Below are 16,900 nucleotides of genomic sequence, written 5' to 3' on the forward strand. Positions count from 1 at the left end.
TCTGTTTTGGGCAAGATATATGAAAGACTATGTATGAACCGTCTTATGATGAGGTATGATTCAAGAAATATGTCATCACAAAACCAATATGGTTTTAAGAAAGACTCATCAACTGAAGATGCGGTATATAGATTGCTTCAAGCGGTGGAGGACAGTGAGGAACGGTATTGTTTGGGTGTATTTATTGATTTTAAGGGTGCTTTTGACCACTTATGCTGGGGAGGCATCATGTCTAGAATTAAAGAAGTATGTACAACAAAATTATATAATGTATTTAGAAGCTACTTTTCCAATAGGGAAGTAGTAGTTAAAACAAGATATACAGAGATAACTAGGAAAGTTAATAAAGGATGTCCACAAGGCTCGGTGATTGGCCCCTTTGCGTGGAACATGGTCTTTGATGAATATTTAAATGAAGAAATGCCTGGTGTCACAAAGATAGCTTATGCTGAAGATCTGGTAGTGATGGTTCAGGGAAATTCCAGATCTTCCATAGAAAACAAAGCAGAAGAAGCTTGGAGAACATTATAAATATGGACAAGGAAACATAAATTGCAGGTCTCAAAGGAAAAGACGGTTCAGATGTTGCTCAAGGGAAGACTAAGCATGAATAGAGCTCCTACTGTATGGCTGATGGGGAGTGCCGTTCGATATGCACGAGTAACAAAATATTTAGGCTTAATGATTGAAGAACGTTTGTTCTTTACAGAACACGTTAAGTATTTAAAAGTTAAAATTAAAACCTTATATGCCAAGCTCCGGAGGGTGATTAGAAGAGATTGGGGTATAAAAGGTAGAGGCCTCAATCTGTTATATGATTGTTTATTTTCACCTATAATGTGTTATGCTGCCGGGGCTTGGGTTCATAGGATTGGGAATAAGGTTATTGAAAAACACCTAGTACAAGCACAAAGATTTGCATTACTAGGGATTACTCGGGCATGTCGGACGGTGTCCACAGAAGCCTTGCAGGTAATATCAGGTAGGTTGCCAGTCCAGTATGTAGTATTAATAGCTGGTGTTGGATATCTTACTAAGCGAAACATCAGGAAGACAATAGTAAGAATAAGAACTTGTCCAGAACCAGGAAAAATTTATACAAGAGCAGATGTTAAAAATGAAAAGAACAGAGTTTTAGAAGAAGTTAAAATTAGATGGCAAATGGAATGGGAAACATCTGAAAAAGGACGACAGACCTTTATGTTTTTGCCGAGAATTAATATAATTGATGTTAAAAGAAAGTTGTGGCAACAGTTTGGTCTTTGTTCTACGTTTTTGTTAACTGGACATGGATTGGCATTGAGACTCTTTCAGCTTGGACTTAAAGAAAATGGGTTGTGTAAATGTGGAGAGCTTGAAACATCTGAGCATGTTATGCTTGACTGCAATTATTATGTTGACTTGAGAATGGAATTGGAACTATCAATTGGCTATCTGGAGAAAGAGAGACTCCATGTTATGTTCACTGATAAAAGGTTATTTACTTATTTTAATAAGTACGTTTCGGAAGTCTTTAAAAGAAGATTTAGATTGCTGGGTAGTAGTGGCACGCCCCCAAGTGGCAGGGATGTCAACTCATCCAATTAGGATCAATGGATAGAAAATCAAAGTTGATTCTCCTTGCATGAGGCTAAGTGGCCAGATAGGAATTGTTTATTGTTCGGTTATTATTTATTTATTTATTAACAAAATTGAATTCTAAAAGTTAGGAAAAATCCCGTTCTCTGACATTACCACGGATAGGCTACGGCCTCGGTAGCGGATTCGGCGAATGGAGGTTAAAATGTAAAAAAAAAAGTCCTCCATCGTGTGAACTTAACATTTGGTGAAGTGAGAGTTTTGTAGGAGCCCAGTCAGTGGGAGGTCATTGGTGAGTGTCAGTTTGTTGCTGGATCTCTGAGATGGTGAAGAGGTAGTTTCTTTTGTGGTCATGTGGTTGGTGGCCTGCATAGCAGTTCAAGATGATTAGGTAGTTTCTTTTGTGGTGATGTGGTCCGTGGCCTGCATAGCAGTTCAAGATGATTGATAGGTAGGCTGTTCTTGTTTTGACAGAAATTTTCATGGTGGTTGGAGGAGTCCTGTGCCTCACGAAGAGCTCCTGTGCAAAGTGGGTAAGAACTTTATAGTGGTTTTGGGATTATAGCATTAGGTGTTCCTGATTCTGTAGTGTGTTTAGTGTCAAATGGCACCAGGGGTTTCCCCCATCTCTGCAATAACTGTCAATGCCAGAGGTTTAAAAGTGTGTGGATTTTGTACATGTGTAGTGTCATTGTTCCTCTGGTCATTTAGCCGCTGGGCCCCTAATTGGACCCAACATTGTCCATACTCTGCCTCGTGGAGGCAGACCAGGTACACCACTTTTAATAGTTATTTACTCTAGCAGGTCCTGCCACCTAATTTCCTAAGATTTCAGTGGCTAGAACCTTAAAAAAAGTAATAATAAAATAAAAAATAATAATAATAAATAAATAAAATAATAATAGTAATAAATAAAAAAAAATTAATAATAATAAAATGTTATAGATAGGGGTCAGCCAAAAGGAGTACTATTTATGTGAATAAATGTTATTAAGTTTTTGGGTGTGGGGCTCAAACAGTTTAACAATGGTTCAGACACTAGTAATTATAAATAAGAGAGAGGGGTGGGGAGACTGAAGGCTGGGGAAGAAAGACAGAAATAAGGGATCCATAGAGAAGATGACCCTCAAATCAGTGGAGCAGGCCCATGTCCCACCAGAGGGAAGAGAGGGGCGACGAGGGGAGCCCAGAAGTCACCCCCCCACCTTGGGAGTGGCAAAGGGCCAAGCAAGGGAGCGTGGCTAAGGGAAAAAAAACAACAAAAGTCTCCTCTCCCGTGCGTTTGGTAATTAAAAGTGAATAGGTTTAGAGCACCCTATTCAGATTGCCCAAAAGCATTTGGCAGCAGAGGTGTGATCTGTCCAGTTGTCCCAGTCTGATCCCAGCAGGGATCAGACCAATTATAAGGTCATTCGTGGGATAAATCCCATCCATGCAGTCCAGTGTTCGGAGTCCATCTGTGGTTTGTCAGGTCCGTGGTATTAATCTTGAGCAGGTTCTTTCGCTCTACCTTGGGTTGTGTCCTGCGAGTCCTTTATTATGTTAGTTCAGTCCCAAAGGAAAGTCTTGTATCTGGGCGAGAGCCAGTTTGGTTGGGTCCAAGGATGGTTAGTTTTGTCGTGGTGCCTGTTCTTGATTCTTGTAGATAGCAATAAGTGTCCTCCTTCGGGTGAACAGTCCCTGTGTGAATTTTGTCAACTCCTTATACTCCTCTTGCGAGTCCAACAGGTTTGATTCCCTGTCGCGAGGGAAGTAAGTCAGTTTTGTCGTCAAGAGGCAGCAGAGATCCTCATAGTTTTCACAGTTGTACATTATGTGAGACCATGTCTCTACTTCCCCACAGACACAGCGGGGATTGTTTACTAATTTAATCTGTAGTGAAACGATGACACCGAAGCCCCATTTTCAGTTTAGGGAACAGCTGGAAATCAGATGATGCAAGGTTTGGGAAGTATGGAGGCTGCTGTATTGATCGGTTTTTTTTTTTTTTTTTTTTTTTCACAGTCAAGCACTATTGAACTGCCATTGCGATGTGACTGGGCGCTTGTTATGGTGCTAATATTTTAAAACCCCAAAGTAAAAACTGCAGCCATTATCAACCCACTGCAGGGTGGAAGCCTCCTCAACAATTCATGCTGATGGAAATGGACCATAATCTGCCATGCTGGTCCAGTGTGGGTTGGCAGATGGACCGTATTTAGCAGTCAGGGTCTCAAGGAAGGTGTGCTACTGCATTCCCGCTCCTGACCACTCAGCCACACCAAAGTACCATAGACAAACACCTGACTGTCATCTCCAGTGACCACTTTTCTTAGGAAGCTTTGATCCTGCATTGATTTTTCAAACAAATCACCTGCAGTGACTTTTCTGTAGTCTATTTAATCATCTGACAGCTAATGTGGAACAAACTTTGCACACGTGTAACGAATCCCCAAATCTTGCATCAGGATTGTGTGTACTTGGCCTACAGACATTCCAATTTCATGAACAATCTCAGCAACAGTCATTCAATCATTTTACATAAGTTCCTTCACTTTCATGACATGTTCATTGTTTCATTACTTTGAAGGGCATCCACTACAATGTTCTTCTTCCAGTATTTTCTGTCCGTTTTTATACCAATTAAAACACTCCTAAACTGCTGCTTTCTTCAAAGCATCATTTCCATAAACTTTCTGTGATGATTGCAGCATCTCTGTATCACTTTTATCAAGTTGAAAGAACTTGATGTTAGCACACCGTTCAAAGTGCAACATTCCACAATTAATTAGCTGTGACACAAGTGAAGTGGTTGAACCAGTTTCCACTCAGCCTGTGTACACACCAAGGTCAACGTCAGTATCCCTTGAGTACCTTCGGGCTGTAGTGCAAACTATTTAAACATCCACCTGCAATCCAGGAACTTTTTGAATGTACCATGTATGGTGAAGTTTTCAAAAAAACTAAAATAAATAGCAGAGACAGAAACTAAACTTTAACACAAATTGTTCACTGCCATGAAACCAACCAAGGCAGTGAACAATGTCACAGTTTCAAGAATCTTTAAATAGCTCAATTAATTATATTGCTACTCTAATGGGTATTCTGTATCATGTCACAACAGTTAAATTCAACTCCAACTACCTGCATTCCTTGCTGATTTTCTTCAATCAGATTCTCTACAAAAAAAAAAATTTGGCTAACAAACTAAATGAGTATTTTGCATCTAGATTCACCCATGAGGAGTTATTCAGAGAGGGGAATGCCTGAGGTGAGTTAAACTCTGGCAGTGAGCTAGATGTAATAACTGAGAGGAAAGTGGAGGAGAAATTGTTGAAGATAAACATAAAAAAGGCACCTGGGGTGGATGGGATCTATCCAATAATATTAAAGGAGGCAGCAAAGGAAGTAAGCAAACCCTTAGCCATAATTATGAGAGCTTTTTTGGACTCAGGGGAGGTACCCATGGAGATGTGCAAATGTGACCCCAATTCACAAATGTGGATCAAAGGGCGACACAAGTAATTATAGACCTGTTACTTTAACTTCTGTTCCAGGAAAATTAATGGAGGCACTGGTTAAAGAATTTGATCATCTAGACAAGACTGCAGTTATAGCTTGGACACAGCATGGTTTTGTTAAGGGCAGGTCTTGCCTGACCAATCTGATTGGATACTATGATGTGTGGTCACAAAGGAACTGGATGCAGGGAATAACTTTGATATCATATATTTGGATCTTAGAAAGGCTTTTGATACTGTTGCACATGGAAGACTGCTGAACAAATTGGAGCAGTGTGGCATTGGAGGCAAATTGCTGCTATGGATAATGGGATGGTTGAGTGGGAGAAGATAAGAGTGGTAATCAATGGACACTGCTCATCGTGGACTAATGTTATTAGTGGAGTTCCTCAGGGTTCAGTGTCGGGTCCATTGTTGTTTTCTGTATTTATAAATGATATTGATGATGGTATATCAAGCTTAATGTCCAAGTTTGCAGATGATACGAAAGTTGGCAGGGTTATTAAGGACACTAATGACAGTACGCTGCCACAACAGGATCTAGAAAAGTTGAGCAGATGGGCTGAGAGGTGGCAAATGAAGTTTAACATTGACAAACGTAAATTACTACATATGGAAAGCAGTAATCCCATAGTTACGTATCAACTCTGTGGTACTTCACTGACAGTGGTAAAGAACGAAAAGTAATTGTGCAGGCAGTTATAAAGTTTTCTGAGCAGTGCAGATGATTTGCAAGAGTAGCTCATAGTGTCTTGTCAATGATATACAGGAATTTTTCTAGCAGGGGTAAGGAGGTGATTATCCCTTTGTATAAGGCAATGGTCAGGCCACACCTTGAGTACTGTATACAGGTTTGGAGGCCTTATTTTAAGGAAGATGTAGAGCTATTGGAATGAGTACAGAGAAGGGCAACAAGATTAGTGAATGGAACAAAGGGTTGCTCTTACAAAGAAAGGCTTAAGTATTGCAAACTACAGTGTCTGAAGGCTAGGCATCTGCGAGGTGATCTGCTTCAGGTGTATAAAGCCTTGAATGATTTGAGCTTTCTTTCTTTTTTTTTCTTTTTTTTGTTAGTCCATCAGCTTCTGTGGCTATATTGCACCACCCAAAGTTTTTACATTTTGTACTCTGATCCAAGCCCGAGGCGGGATTCGAACCCGCAACCTTTGGGTTGCCAGGCAGGCTCTTTACCCACCCGGCTAGCCCAGTCGGCTATGGTTTGAGCATGCTCAGTGCTGATGGGATTCTTCCTCTTGCTCACAATCACTTGAGAGGGCATAAATTCAATTTGAGGAAAGACAGATGTAGGATAGATGTGCGGAAGTTTGCCTTTAGCCAGCGGGCAGTTGGTTGGTGGAACAGATTTCCATCCTTTGTTGTGGAAGTTTATAGCCTAAATAAATTTAAGGCTGAACTGGACAGGTATTTGGAATGAATGGAGGGATGAATAGGAGCAGGGTTTTTTTTGTGTTTTTTTTTGGCTGATGCTGCATAAGCTTGTTTTCTTGCATCATATGCCTCTACTAATGCTAAAAAATAACTACCCTAACTCCTGCTGACACTCAGTTGTTCTGGCTGCCCTAAACCAGGAATGGACAAAACACTCCAGATAATTACTGACCAGTTTCTGTCACAAACTTGCTCCTCTCTCACAAACAAGACCTTGGCAGAACCTTGGAGAGAGAGAGAGTGATCCACAACAGACTTAAATGTATTTGGAATTGCACGTTTAATGAGTGAAAATCAGTATGCATTTCAGAAAACAACCTCCTAAGATCCCATGGCCAAAGTCAAGGTGAACATCCAGAATGTTCTCATCAAGAAACAGCACCTCATCATCGTATGTCTCGTTATCCAGAGGGTGTCTTGGTGTCCTTTGAGATCTCTACATGCTTGACCTGCAAGGACATTTACTTCTTTTAATACAGAGTTTCTTGCAATGCCATACTTCTCAGGTCTATTATCAAAATACCCCAGTCTTTCACCCAGGAAAGAGAAGTCCCACAAGACTCAATCCTACACCACCTGTCCTTTTTGTACAATATATTTTCGACTTCCCTGACAGTCGAGTCACCAACTATAGCTACTTCCTGTGGGACCAAGGATCAGTGCTTTCTGTGGAGGATGTCTTTATGTTGTCTAATGCTTGAGAATGAGCTTGACACAAGCACACATTTATACACAAACAAGTTCCATATTCAGACTACAAACCTCTTATCCATTGAATATACCACAATCAATGGGATCAATGCTTGACCTCTCAGACTAACAATAAACTGTTGCAGATTAAACAAGAACCACAACTGTGGAACTTGAATTTTTAAAACAACATACATGAAGAAGTTGTTCTTATCCCACACTCGTGCATCTCTTTCTTCTCGTGGGGGAAGGTCAACCACATTGTGTTCACTAACACTCCTTATTAACTGTGAAGCACATCTTCATAGACTGCCCCACTTTACTAAACCAACAGAACTGTAGCCTTTGTATCTTTATCAAATTTATCCTAAATGAACTTATGCTATATATATAATTGCCTTTAATTCATATACCTTTTCCTTCAGTAGCTTTTGGACAGGTGCTATGGCCATAGAATCTCTTGCACCATTAAATCTCAGCAACAAGAAGAACAAGAAACCAGATGACTCTTTTATGGCTATTGATGAATAAACCTAGCTTTCTTGAACTAATTTGCATTTAGTAATACTAATGCTAATTGATAGTTGTATACTCACTTCAGAAACCATTTTGACTGTTGTGTGTTAATTGCTTCATACACACTAATTAAAGCATTTTTCGTCAGGTGATACCCTCTTATACAGTTGATGACTGCTTTATACACAAGATAAGGTTCTTAACAGAAGGAAATCGCTTAAAAGTAAAATTGCCAGTTTATAATAGCTTGATACAGTATTTTGCACAAACTGTGTTACACCTATGCTTATTTAGGAATCTTTCATTAGCTCTGATCATATTGTCACATTTTATATAATGGTGGATTTTTTTTTTTTGTTCTGTTATAGCATTATCTTCCTTAGCCTATGAAAAAGTATGCATTTTGTTTAATATTGGTGCCATGCAAAGTCAGATTGCTGCTGGCTATAGTGGTGACATAAGGAATGATGAATTATTGAAATCAGCTGCTAAATATTTTCAGGTATTGTCTATAAATAATAAAAATTATGTTTTGGCCACTAAAAATAATATTTGTTCCACTTTTATTGTTGGATATTTTTGATATAAGCAACTTAAGATTATTGCCTTTGCTTTATATGGATTATTATAGCTTCAGAATGGCAACTGTAGCTAAATGACAAAATCTGTATGCTTAAATCAGTTATGCACATTATAAATACAAGATAGGGGAGGGTGTAAAATTTAAAACAGATTTTTTTTTATTATTATTCATAAACAGTGATGTGGATTGGTGCTGTATTTGTCCCCTCATAGTAATTGTACAGTAACCTGATTTACAAATATTCAGTTTTATTAATGAGAATTTTGGGCTGCTCATATTCTATTTACAAACTCAAAGCTTGATATTGTGAAATTCTTGCTTAACTTCAGCAATTTTTCTTTTTGAAATTAAAATGAATGAGAATTAAATATTTTAAACATTTGTGTATTTAATCTCTGTTGTAGTAGAGACACTAATTTTACAAAACAACTCTGCAGTAGAGACTTGTTTTATAAAATTAGCATTACTTCTAGATACTTTGTTGATCTGTCATCAGGGACATTGTGAACTTCTGTAAGATAAGAACATTAAAATTTCCATGGTCACAAATTATCAATTTAATTTTATTTAACATTAAAATGATTATATGTATGTATAATCATTTTAATGTGAGGCCAGGGAAACAAGGGCCCCATCCCCTGCTTTGACAAGACAGAAGATCCTGAGACAGCTTACCCAAGATCATTTGGCTGATAGATTCACCTGCGAAAGTCAACCATGTTGATGCCATGCCCCAACCCTCAATGGTCTAAGGCAGTGGTCTCCAAACTTTTTTGGTCATGCACCCTTAGTTTACTTAAAAGGATTAGTGCACACCCTGCAATAAAAAATTAAATATACAGTTTTTTTTTTATTTATAAATCGTTTACCTGGAAGGCATTATACAGTATCTAAAATTACATATAATTTTAAAAGATCACAAATAAAAAATTGAGGTTCAAGTACAAAATGCATGTATTTGAATGTGCATGATCAAACAAAGCCACATATTGAGGTATTAAAAAAAAACATTTATTTATAATTCTTATTTACAATTACGTTTCGAAAAACTAAAGTTTTCATAATTAATAAATATTGATTTATTGCAGATTATCTTGCATATCCCACTTTGGAGACCACTGGTCTAAGGCACACGATTCAGGCTGGCAGTGGTGCAGTGATGGTTGGTAGCCCTGGCATCCTACTCCCAAGAGTGCATTTATTGCTTTCTGGGTTCCTTTTGGATGAGGAGCCTGGGCACTGAAATAAGATAAAACCTTCTGGGACCCTAGTGTAGCCCCAACCAGAAAATTATAATGCTGGAGCAAATAATTAATAATATTACCTCAGCAAAGACCCAGAACCGAAGACATATTTGGTCCATCATGTCAGTGCCTAATAGTATATTCTACTAGTGAAAAGGACATAGGAAAAATATCAACCCACTTCGTCCCGAAGGTGAAGAGCTGGAAAACTCCCCCAAATCAGGCAAACTGGTTTGTTTTGGCAACATCCTTGTTGAGACTAGAAATTACAAGTACTCAAGAACAGCTTCTCTAAACCACATTGGGGGAATATATATTATAAGACAGTGAGACTGTACCCATCTCAAGGCATAATTTAAGCAAAACAAATATTTAAACATAGGGATGGGAATCTGGTCCCCATTAGAAACCTCATCCTTGCCTTCGATATGCCATTATCTACTAATTCAGTCATAGCCGGGTAACTTCACTGCCAAATGAGGCCAATCCTTTAAGTGCCAGAAATATGTTCACTAGCAAATAGCCTGCTGTGGTCCTTGCATGCACCTGTGGTGCAAAGGCCCATCAAATCAGTCTGTAAAGCTTAAAAATCCACGTATATTAACTGCAAATGCAATGGAGAACACCCTGTATGCCAGCATTGGAAAGAGAAAAAAAACCGGTACTGACTTTTTCAGACAGAGCTGAATGTATCAAGCCAGGAGTGAGAAAAACAGTAAAACTAATATATAGTAACAAGTCCATGTATATTCAGAATGCTGCAGGAAAGCGTTTAATTTCCATTGACCACTATCTACTGAGTAGTGAAAAAACTGCAAAGAAAATTTTGCCAGCTTTGGGGCTCTTAAGGTTCTCTAGTGCTCATAGCATCTACAAAATCCATGCTTTTAATCTTAAAACCCTAAGGTCCTCCAAGCATCATACAGTCATTCCTATAGAGAGTTTCTAGAAGCTTGGTTCATCTAACACAGCCCGAGTGCCAACATCAACAGAAATGTCAGCAGTCACAATTCACCCCATGTGCAGAGTTCCACCAGCATAAAAGGTCCCAAAGGATCCAAGACAGGCTTTTCAGACACCAGTTAGCCAACCGAACCATTCATTAACACTATGGCCACCCATCATTCTATAAAAATTGCTACATATTTAAGAGACCAGCCTGTGCCAATCAAGTTAACACTGCTTTTTTCTAAGGCTTCAGTGGTGATCATAGTCTGTCCAACTCCAGGAAACAGTAATTCTTATTGAACATTTATTTCCCATGGATGTCTGATATGGACCAGTCACAGTCCTTTTATGTTAGTTGTTGCTACCAACTTGCTCTTTGGTAACTATGTCCTGGGCAGGTTTTACCTACACTGTAATGTAATAAATATTTAAGGCAAAAAGCCTCAAACTGTAAAAAATTTCAAGCTATGACATTGTTCATGCAAATGCATCATTGCCACACTGGAATTTTTAAGACAAACTGAAGATTGTATGTTGGGCTAAAATTTTATTATTATAATGTCTCTCTCATTTTAAGAAACAGTTCCCCATTAGAGAAGTCTGCTGTTACTTATTCTCAGTTGAATGTCACCACCCACATGGCACCATGTCATAACTGTTTGGTTTCTCATTGGTGGGCAGAGCTGAGGACCCAGGGTGTGACTTGTTTAGAAAATATGAGAGATACCAAAAGGTGTATTGCTGAGAGTAATAAAGCCTTCAAATGATGCTGGGTTTGTGTGATATAACTCCTCCTGAGGTAATTTTTTAGCTTGTTGTGGTATGTTAGGAAAGCCTATGAATTCTTGTTCATAATTTTGGTATTTTTTGGGAAGCAAAACTACAGAATTATCTTTGTACTTCTGCCTTAGGCTGATTAACTTGACCTCACTTGAAAAGTTGTCCATAAGATTCTATAGTCATTGATATGAATAGAATGCACAGTTTTTCAACTGAATAGCAAGTGACTCTACCTTGTTCATTTCACAAATATACGTGGTCTCAGTTCTAATCTGATTGATGTCCATTTCCACTTAGTCTTCCAAAACTCCATGTACTTTTTCTGACAGAATCACAGTTATCAGTTGATTCGACCCCTGCTCATCTCAGTTGTCCAAATTATTCACTGTGTGATTCCTTTTTCTTCAAAGGTGGTACTTGTGCATACGTCCATTCTGATATTCCCTGTCAGAGATGAGTAATTTGGAATCTCCTCTTTTCGAACTTCTCTGGTTTAAAATCTCTCTACTGCATTCTGTTAAATTCATCCATTCAAATTCCTCTATTGTTCTCCCAACTCCACTAATCACTTGGAACTCTTTGACTTCCTGTCTTTGAAACTTGACTTTCTCCATTCCAACTTTCCCAACAGTGAGATCATTTTCCTTGGTGATTTTAATGTTCACAGCTTCAGCTGGCTTCTGTTTTCTAGTCATACAGGCCCAGTTGGTTGAGATGCTGAGACTTTTACAATTACTAATGACCTTGCACAGATTGTTCATTTGCCTACCAGAATACCAGACAATCCTAACCATGCAGCCAACATGCTTGATCTTTTTCTCAAACAATCCTAAGTATGCGGTCGAGGTGGTAGTCATCCAGGCACCACAGATCGCAACTTGGTGATGGCCTCTTTTCTAATAGAGCCTTTCTATTGTGGCAATTCTCTACCTCATGTTGTTTGGCATTACAAGAATGCAAAATGGGATAATCTGCAAGATTTATATTTTCCTTGGTCAGATTACTGTTTCAAATCATCTGATATCAATGTTTGCTCAGATCATGTCAGTGAATTATTCTTGTAGGGATGGAATCCTTTATTCTTCACTCCACCTTAAAATCTTGTCCTTTATCTAAACATTGGTTTTCAAATAAATGTGTTAAGGCTGTTCAAGAGAAGAACGTTGCATATCTTAATTGTCTTGTTTACAAATCTCCATCGTCATTTTCTGCCTATATCAAAGCTTGCAACAATTGTAAAGCAGATATTAATCAGTCAATACTAGATGTTGCTAGATTAATACGCCAATACTATGCGTAGAAAACTTGCTTCTAGTTCAAATTGTAGCCAAGTATTCTGTCTCTTGCCAAAGCTACTGCCAACTTTTACCCATCTTTGTTTCCACCTCTGTCAAAACTAATGGTTCTATTGCCACTTCAGCCAAAGATTAAAGCTCACCTGCTAGCATCCTATTTTTCTTCCAACTCATGTACTGATGAGCTTGGTGAACCACCTCTGACCATTTCCAGTACACTCCATTCAGTGCTTCCTTTGGTCCTCCATCAAAAGGATGTCAGAAGGATTTTGATTTTGATCCATCTTGATGCTAAGAAAGCTCTAGTTCCTGATGGTATTTCTCCACTTGTTCTCGAAAACTGTGCTCCTGAACTTACCCCTCTTCTATGTTGCCTTTTTTTTTTTTTTCACTTATTTATTATTATTTTTTTTTCATTCAGCTTGGAAATTTGCTCATATCCAGCCAGTGACAAATCCATGCTAAAAATCTCACTAAAATGGGTGACAAATCCCTCCTGTCCAATTATCTTCCCTTTGCACTTATTCTACTCTAAAGTAATGGAGAAATCAATCAACTGCCAACTCTTAAACTATCTAGGAACCTTCCACCTGTTAAATGATCGCCAGTATTGATTCCGTCAGTTGTCGATCCACTGGTGATATTCTGGCTTACGTTGCCCATCTATGGACAAATTCAATGGAAAAGAATGGTGAAACTCAAGCAGCTGTTCTTGACATTTCAAGGCTTTTGATTCCTTAGCATAAAAGTCTTCTAAATAAGCTTCCATATTATTCTTTTCAAACTGTTTTTGTAATTGGGTATCTAGTGTTCTCTCTGACATCAACCACTCACTATAGATAATTGTAGATGGATCTCTGTCTTCTAACTTCTCCACTAATTCTTGTGTTCCCCAAGATTCAGTTCTTTCTCCCACTCTTTCCACTTCCATTGACCAGAAATCCTATCCATAGTTTTGCTGATGATAGCACATTTGCATTTCACCTTCCAGTTTGAGAAACCCTGCTCTGCACAAACAGCTCCAACTTCTGCAATATCCACTACTAATTCCTTAAGTGCTGATCATCAGGTAATTCCCCAGTGGACAAAGGTAACTTAGCTGATTTAAATCCTTCTAAAACTCAGTCCTGTCTTATATCTCGCAAAAAGGATTCTTCTGCTCCTATTTATCTTTGATGATACTGATTTCTAGGGGAGATCATATATCTCTATTGGGGATTATCCTGACTTCTAATCTCTCTTGGTATAAGCACATTACAATTGTTGCTTCCACTGCATCTAAAAAACTGGCCTTTGTCTTTCCCCCCCCCCCCCCTCTCTCTTTCTCTCTCTTTCTCTCTCTCTCTCTTTCTCTCTCTCTCTCTCTCTCTGATAGATGTTCTGTTTCATGCCTTTTCTATAGATACTTCCATGGGGGGGCACTGTTCTTCTCAATTGGCTTCTATAATTCCTGCTCTGGTTTTCCAAACCAGTCCAAACATATGCCACAACCAGTCACCATCCTTTTATTGTCTAACTTTTCTTTTTCCCCAATTATTCAATCAACTTCCATGTTCAGGAACAAGCTTCTGTCATACATATTTCCAGGAAATTACAATCTGCAGAAGTTCGTCTAATGTCAACAAATATCTTCTTTCATCTTCTCAACTTTCGACCCAGGCACAGTACAAAGTACTCTAGGTTCTAATTTCTCTTGTGTTTGGGTTTTTCATTGAAAAAAAAAAGAAAAGTGGCATAGCAACTGTACTTTCAGGAATAATATTTGTTTTTTATTATGTATACTTATATATAATTATGCTTTTGTTTTATAATTTATTTTTGTAAATTATATAACAAAATCAGAAACGTTAGTTGAATATAAAATAAAATTCCAACTTAAAAATTATAAACTATCTAATGCCATTTGGCCTATTAAAAAAAAAATAAAATACATAATGGTCAATAATATATTCTCATTCTTTGAGTATATTACAGGCTCTATTATCTTTGAGACACAATTCCCATCCAGTTCTCTGTCAGACTCAGCAGAAGATATGCTCTCTTTATGAACACCAGTTTGATATTTGCTTCTGCTGGACTCCTAGCCACATTGGAATTAGGGGAAATGAATTGGCTGACTTGGTAGCCAAATTAGGAACTCCCACTAATAATATTTGCCTGCCAGTACCCTATACAGACTACAGGCAAATAATGCACAAGTTATACTCCCAATGGCAAGAACTATGGCACAGAGAGAGAGAATAAATAAATTACACCAGATAAAGCCTGTAATTGAAACATAGCATCATAGCAGTCTAGTCTGCGCAGGAATCGAAGCGAAGAAGTTATTCGTGCTCGATTCCGCATAGGACCAGTCATCTAGCACATTCATTCCTGCTGAGGGTAGATGACACTCCTATCTGTGTCTTGTGACACCGTTTTATCTATAAAGCCTCTTTTAATCGATTCCATTAATTTTACCCATATTCGCAATATTTTATTGCTTTTACTCATCTGACTCGGTCTTCTACACTTAGTCAGATTTTAGTATTAGCATTAGTAGAGGCACATGATGCAAGAAAGCAAGCTTATACAGCAATAGCCAAAAAAAAAAAAAAAACTTCCCATTTCACTGATCCATTCATTCCAAATGTTTGTCTAGTTCTGGCTTGAATTTATTTAAGCAATCAGCTAACAACAACAACAGATAGAAGTTTGCTCCAGCAGTCAACTGCCCGCTGGCTAAAGGCAAACTTCCACACATCTATTCTACAACTGCCTTTCCTCAATTTGAATCTATGCCCCTCAGGTTTGTAATCTGAGCAAGAGGAAAAATCCCATCAGCACTGAGCCTGCTCAATCCATTCAAGGCCTTATACACCTCAGTCAGATTGCCTTGCAGATGCCTAGCCTCTTGATGTTGCAATTTGCAGAACTTAAGCCTTTCTTCATAAGAGCACCCCTTTTTTCCCTTCACCAGTCTTGTTGCCCTTCTATGTACTTGTTCCATCTGCTCTACAGCCTTCCTGAAATGAGGCTTCTAGACCTGTACACAGTACTCAAGGTGTGGCCTGACCATTGCCTTATATAAGGGGATAATCAACTCCTTATCCCTGCTCACAAAATTTCTGTATATCATTGGCAAGACCCCATGACCTACTCTGGCAGCCTGTCTGCTGCACTGTTTAGAAAATGTCACCTGACTGCACAATTACCCCCAGGTCCTTTTCATTCTCCACTACTCTGAGTGTAACATGACTTAGTTGGTACATTTCTCTAGGGGTTACTGTTACCCATATGCAGTACTTTGCATTTGTCAATGTTAAACTTCAGTTTCCACTTCTCAGCCCATCTACCCAACATTTCCAGATTCTGTTGCAGCAGCATACTGTCATTACTGTTATTAACAACCCTGCCAACCTTTGTATCATCTGCAAACTTTGACATTAAGCTTGATATACCTTCATCAATATTATTGATAAATATACCAAACAACAATGGGCCCAACACCGAACCCAGAGGGACACCACTAATAACATTAGTCCATGTAGAGCAGTACCAATTGATCATCACTGTCTCATTTCATTCAACCATCCTTTTATCCATTGTAGCAACTTTCCTTAATGCCATACTTCTCCAATTTGTACAGTAGTCTTCCATGTGCAACAGTGTCAAAAGCTTTCCTGAAATCCAAGTATATGATATCAAAATTATTTTTTGCCACCAGTTCCTTTGTGACCACATCATAGTATCCAATCGAATTGGTCAGACACAACTTCCCCTTTTTAAACCCATGCTGTGTCTGAATTAGTACTGCTGTCTTCTCTAAATGATCTTGCAATGCTTCTTTAACCAGTGACTCCATTATTTTCCCTGGAACAGAAGTCATACTAACAGGTCTGTAATTACTAATGTTACCCTTTGACCCCCACTTTGTGATTTGGAGATACATTTGCACATCTCCAGTCTGTAGGGACTGGAGATGAGTCCAAGGATGCTCTCATAATTATTGCTAAGGGTTTGCTTACTTCTTTTGCTGCCCCTTTAATATAACTGTACAGATCTTATCCACCCCAGGGTGCATTTTTCTTCTCTGCCACAAGTCTCATTAGTTCATCTGAAATCCATTTGGGCCTGAACCCAGAACAGTATTTCTTAGTTGGAACAAAAAGCCTAGTAGCTTCCAAAATTACTTCCTTGAATGCTTCCCATTTAGAATTTTCTGTTGGTAACATCATCAGTTGGTCCCACTGTATAGAACCTAAAAAATCTCTGAGACCACTGTAGTCGCCTTTACGAAAGCAAAAACCCTTCCCTTTATCGGGTAGTTTCATCCTT

The 16,900-nt window shown here is 38.6% G+C and overlaps 1 protein-coding gene across 1 annotated transcript in view; it reads left to right on the forward strand.

Moving 5' to 3' along the window:
- The window catches only part of ALiX (programmed cell death 6-interacting protein-like protein AliX), a 262,161-nt gene that overhangs the window by 78,334 nt on the left and 166,927 nt on the right, over positions 1–16,900 (forward strand). Inside the window, exon 4 of the mRNA XM_090373269.1 lies at positions 8,102–8,235. Within this exon, the coding sequence (XP_090229395.1) occupies positions 8,102–8,235 (134 nt within the window). The remainder of the gene's footprint in view (positions 1–8,101; positions 8,236–16,900) is intronic.

This window comes from Mastigoproctus giganteus, chromosome 1 (assembly GCF_048544385.1).
Source record: "Mastigoproctus giganteus isolate SK-2022 chromosome 1, ASM4854438v1, whole genome shotgun sequence".
Classification (NCBI taxonomy): Eukaryota; Metazoa; Arthropoda; class Arachnida; order Uropygi; family Thelyphonidae; genus Mastigoproctus; species Mastigoproctus giganteus.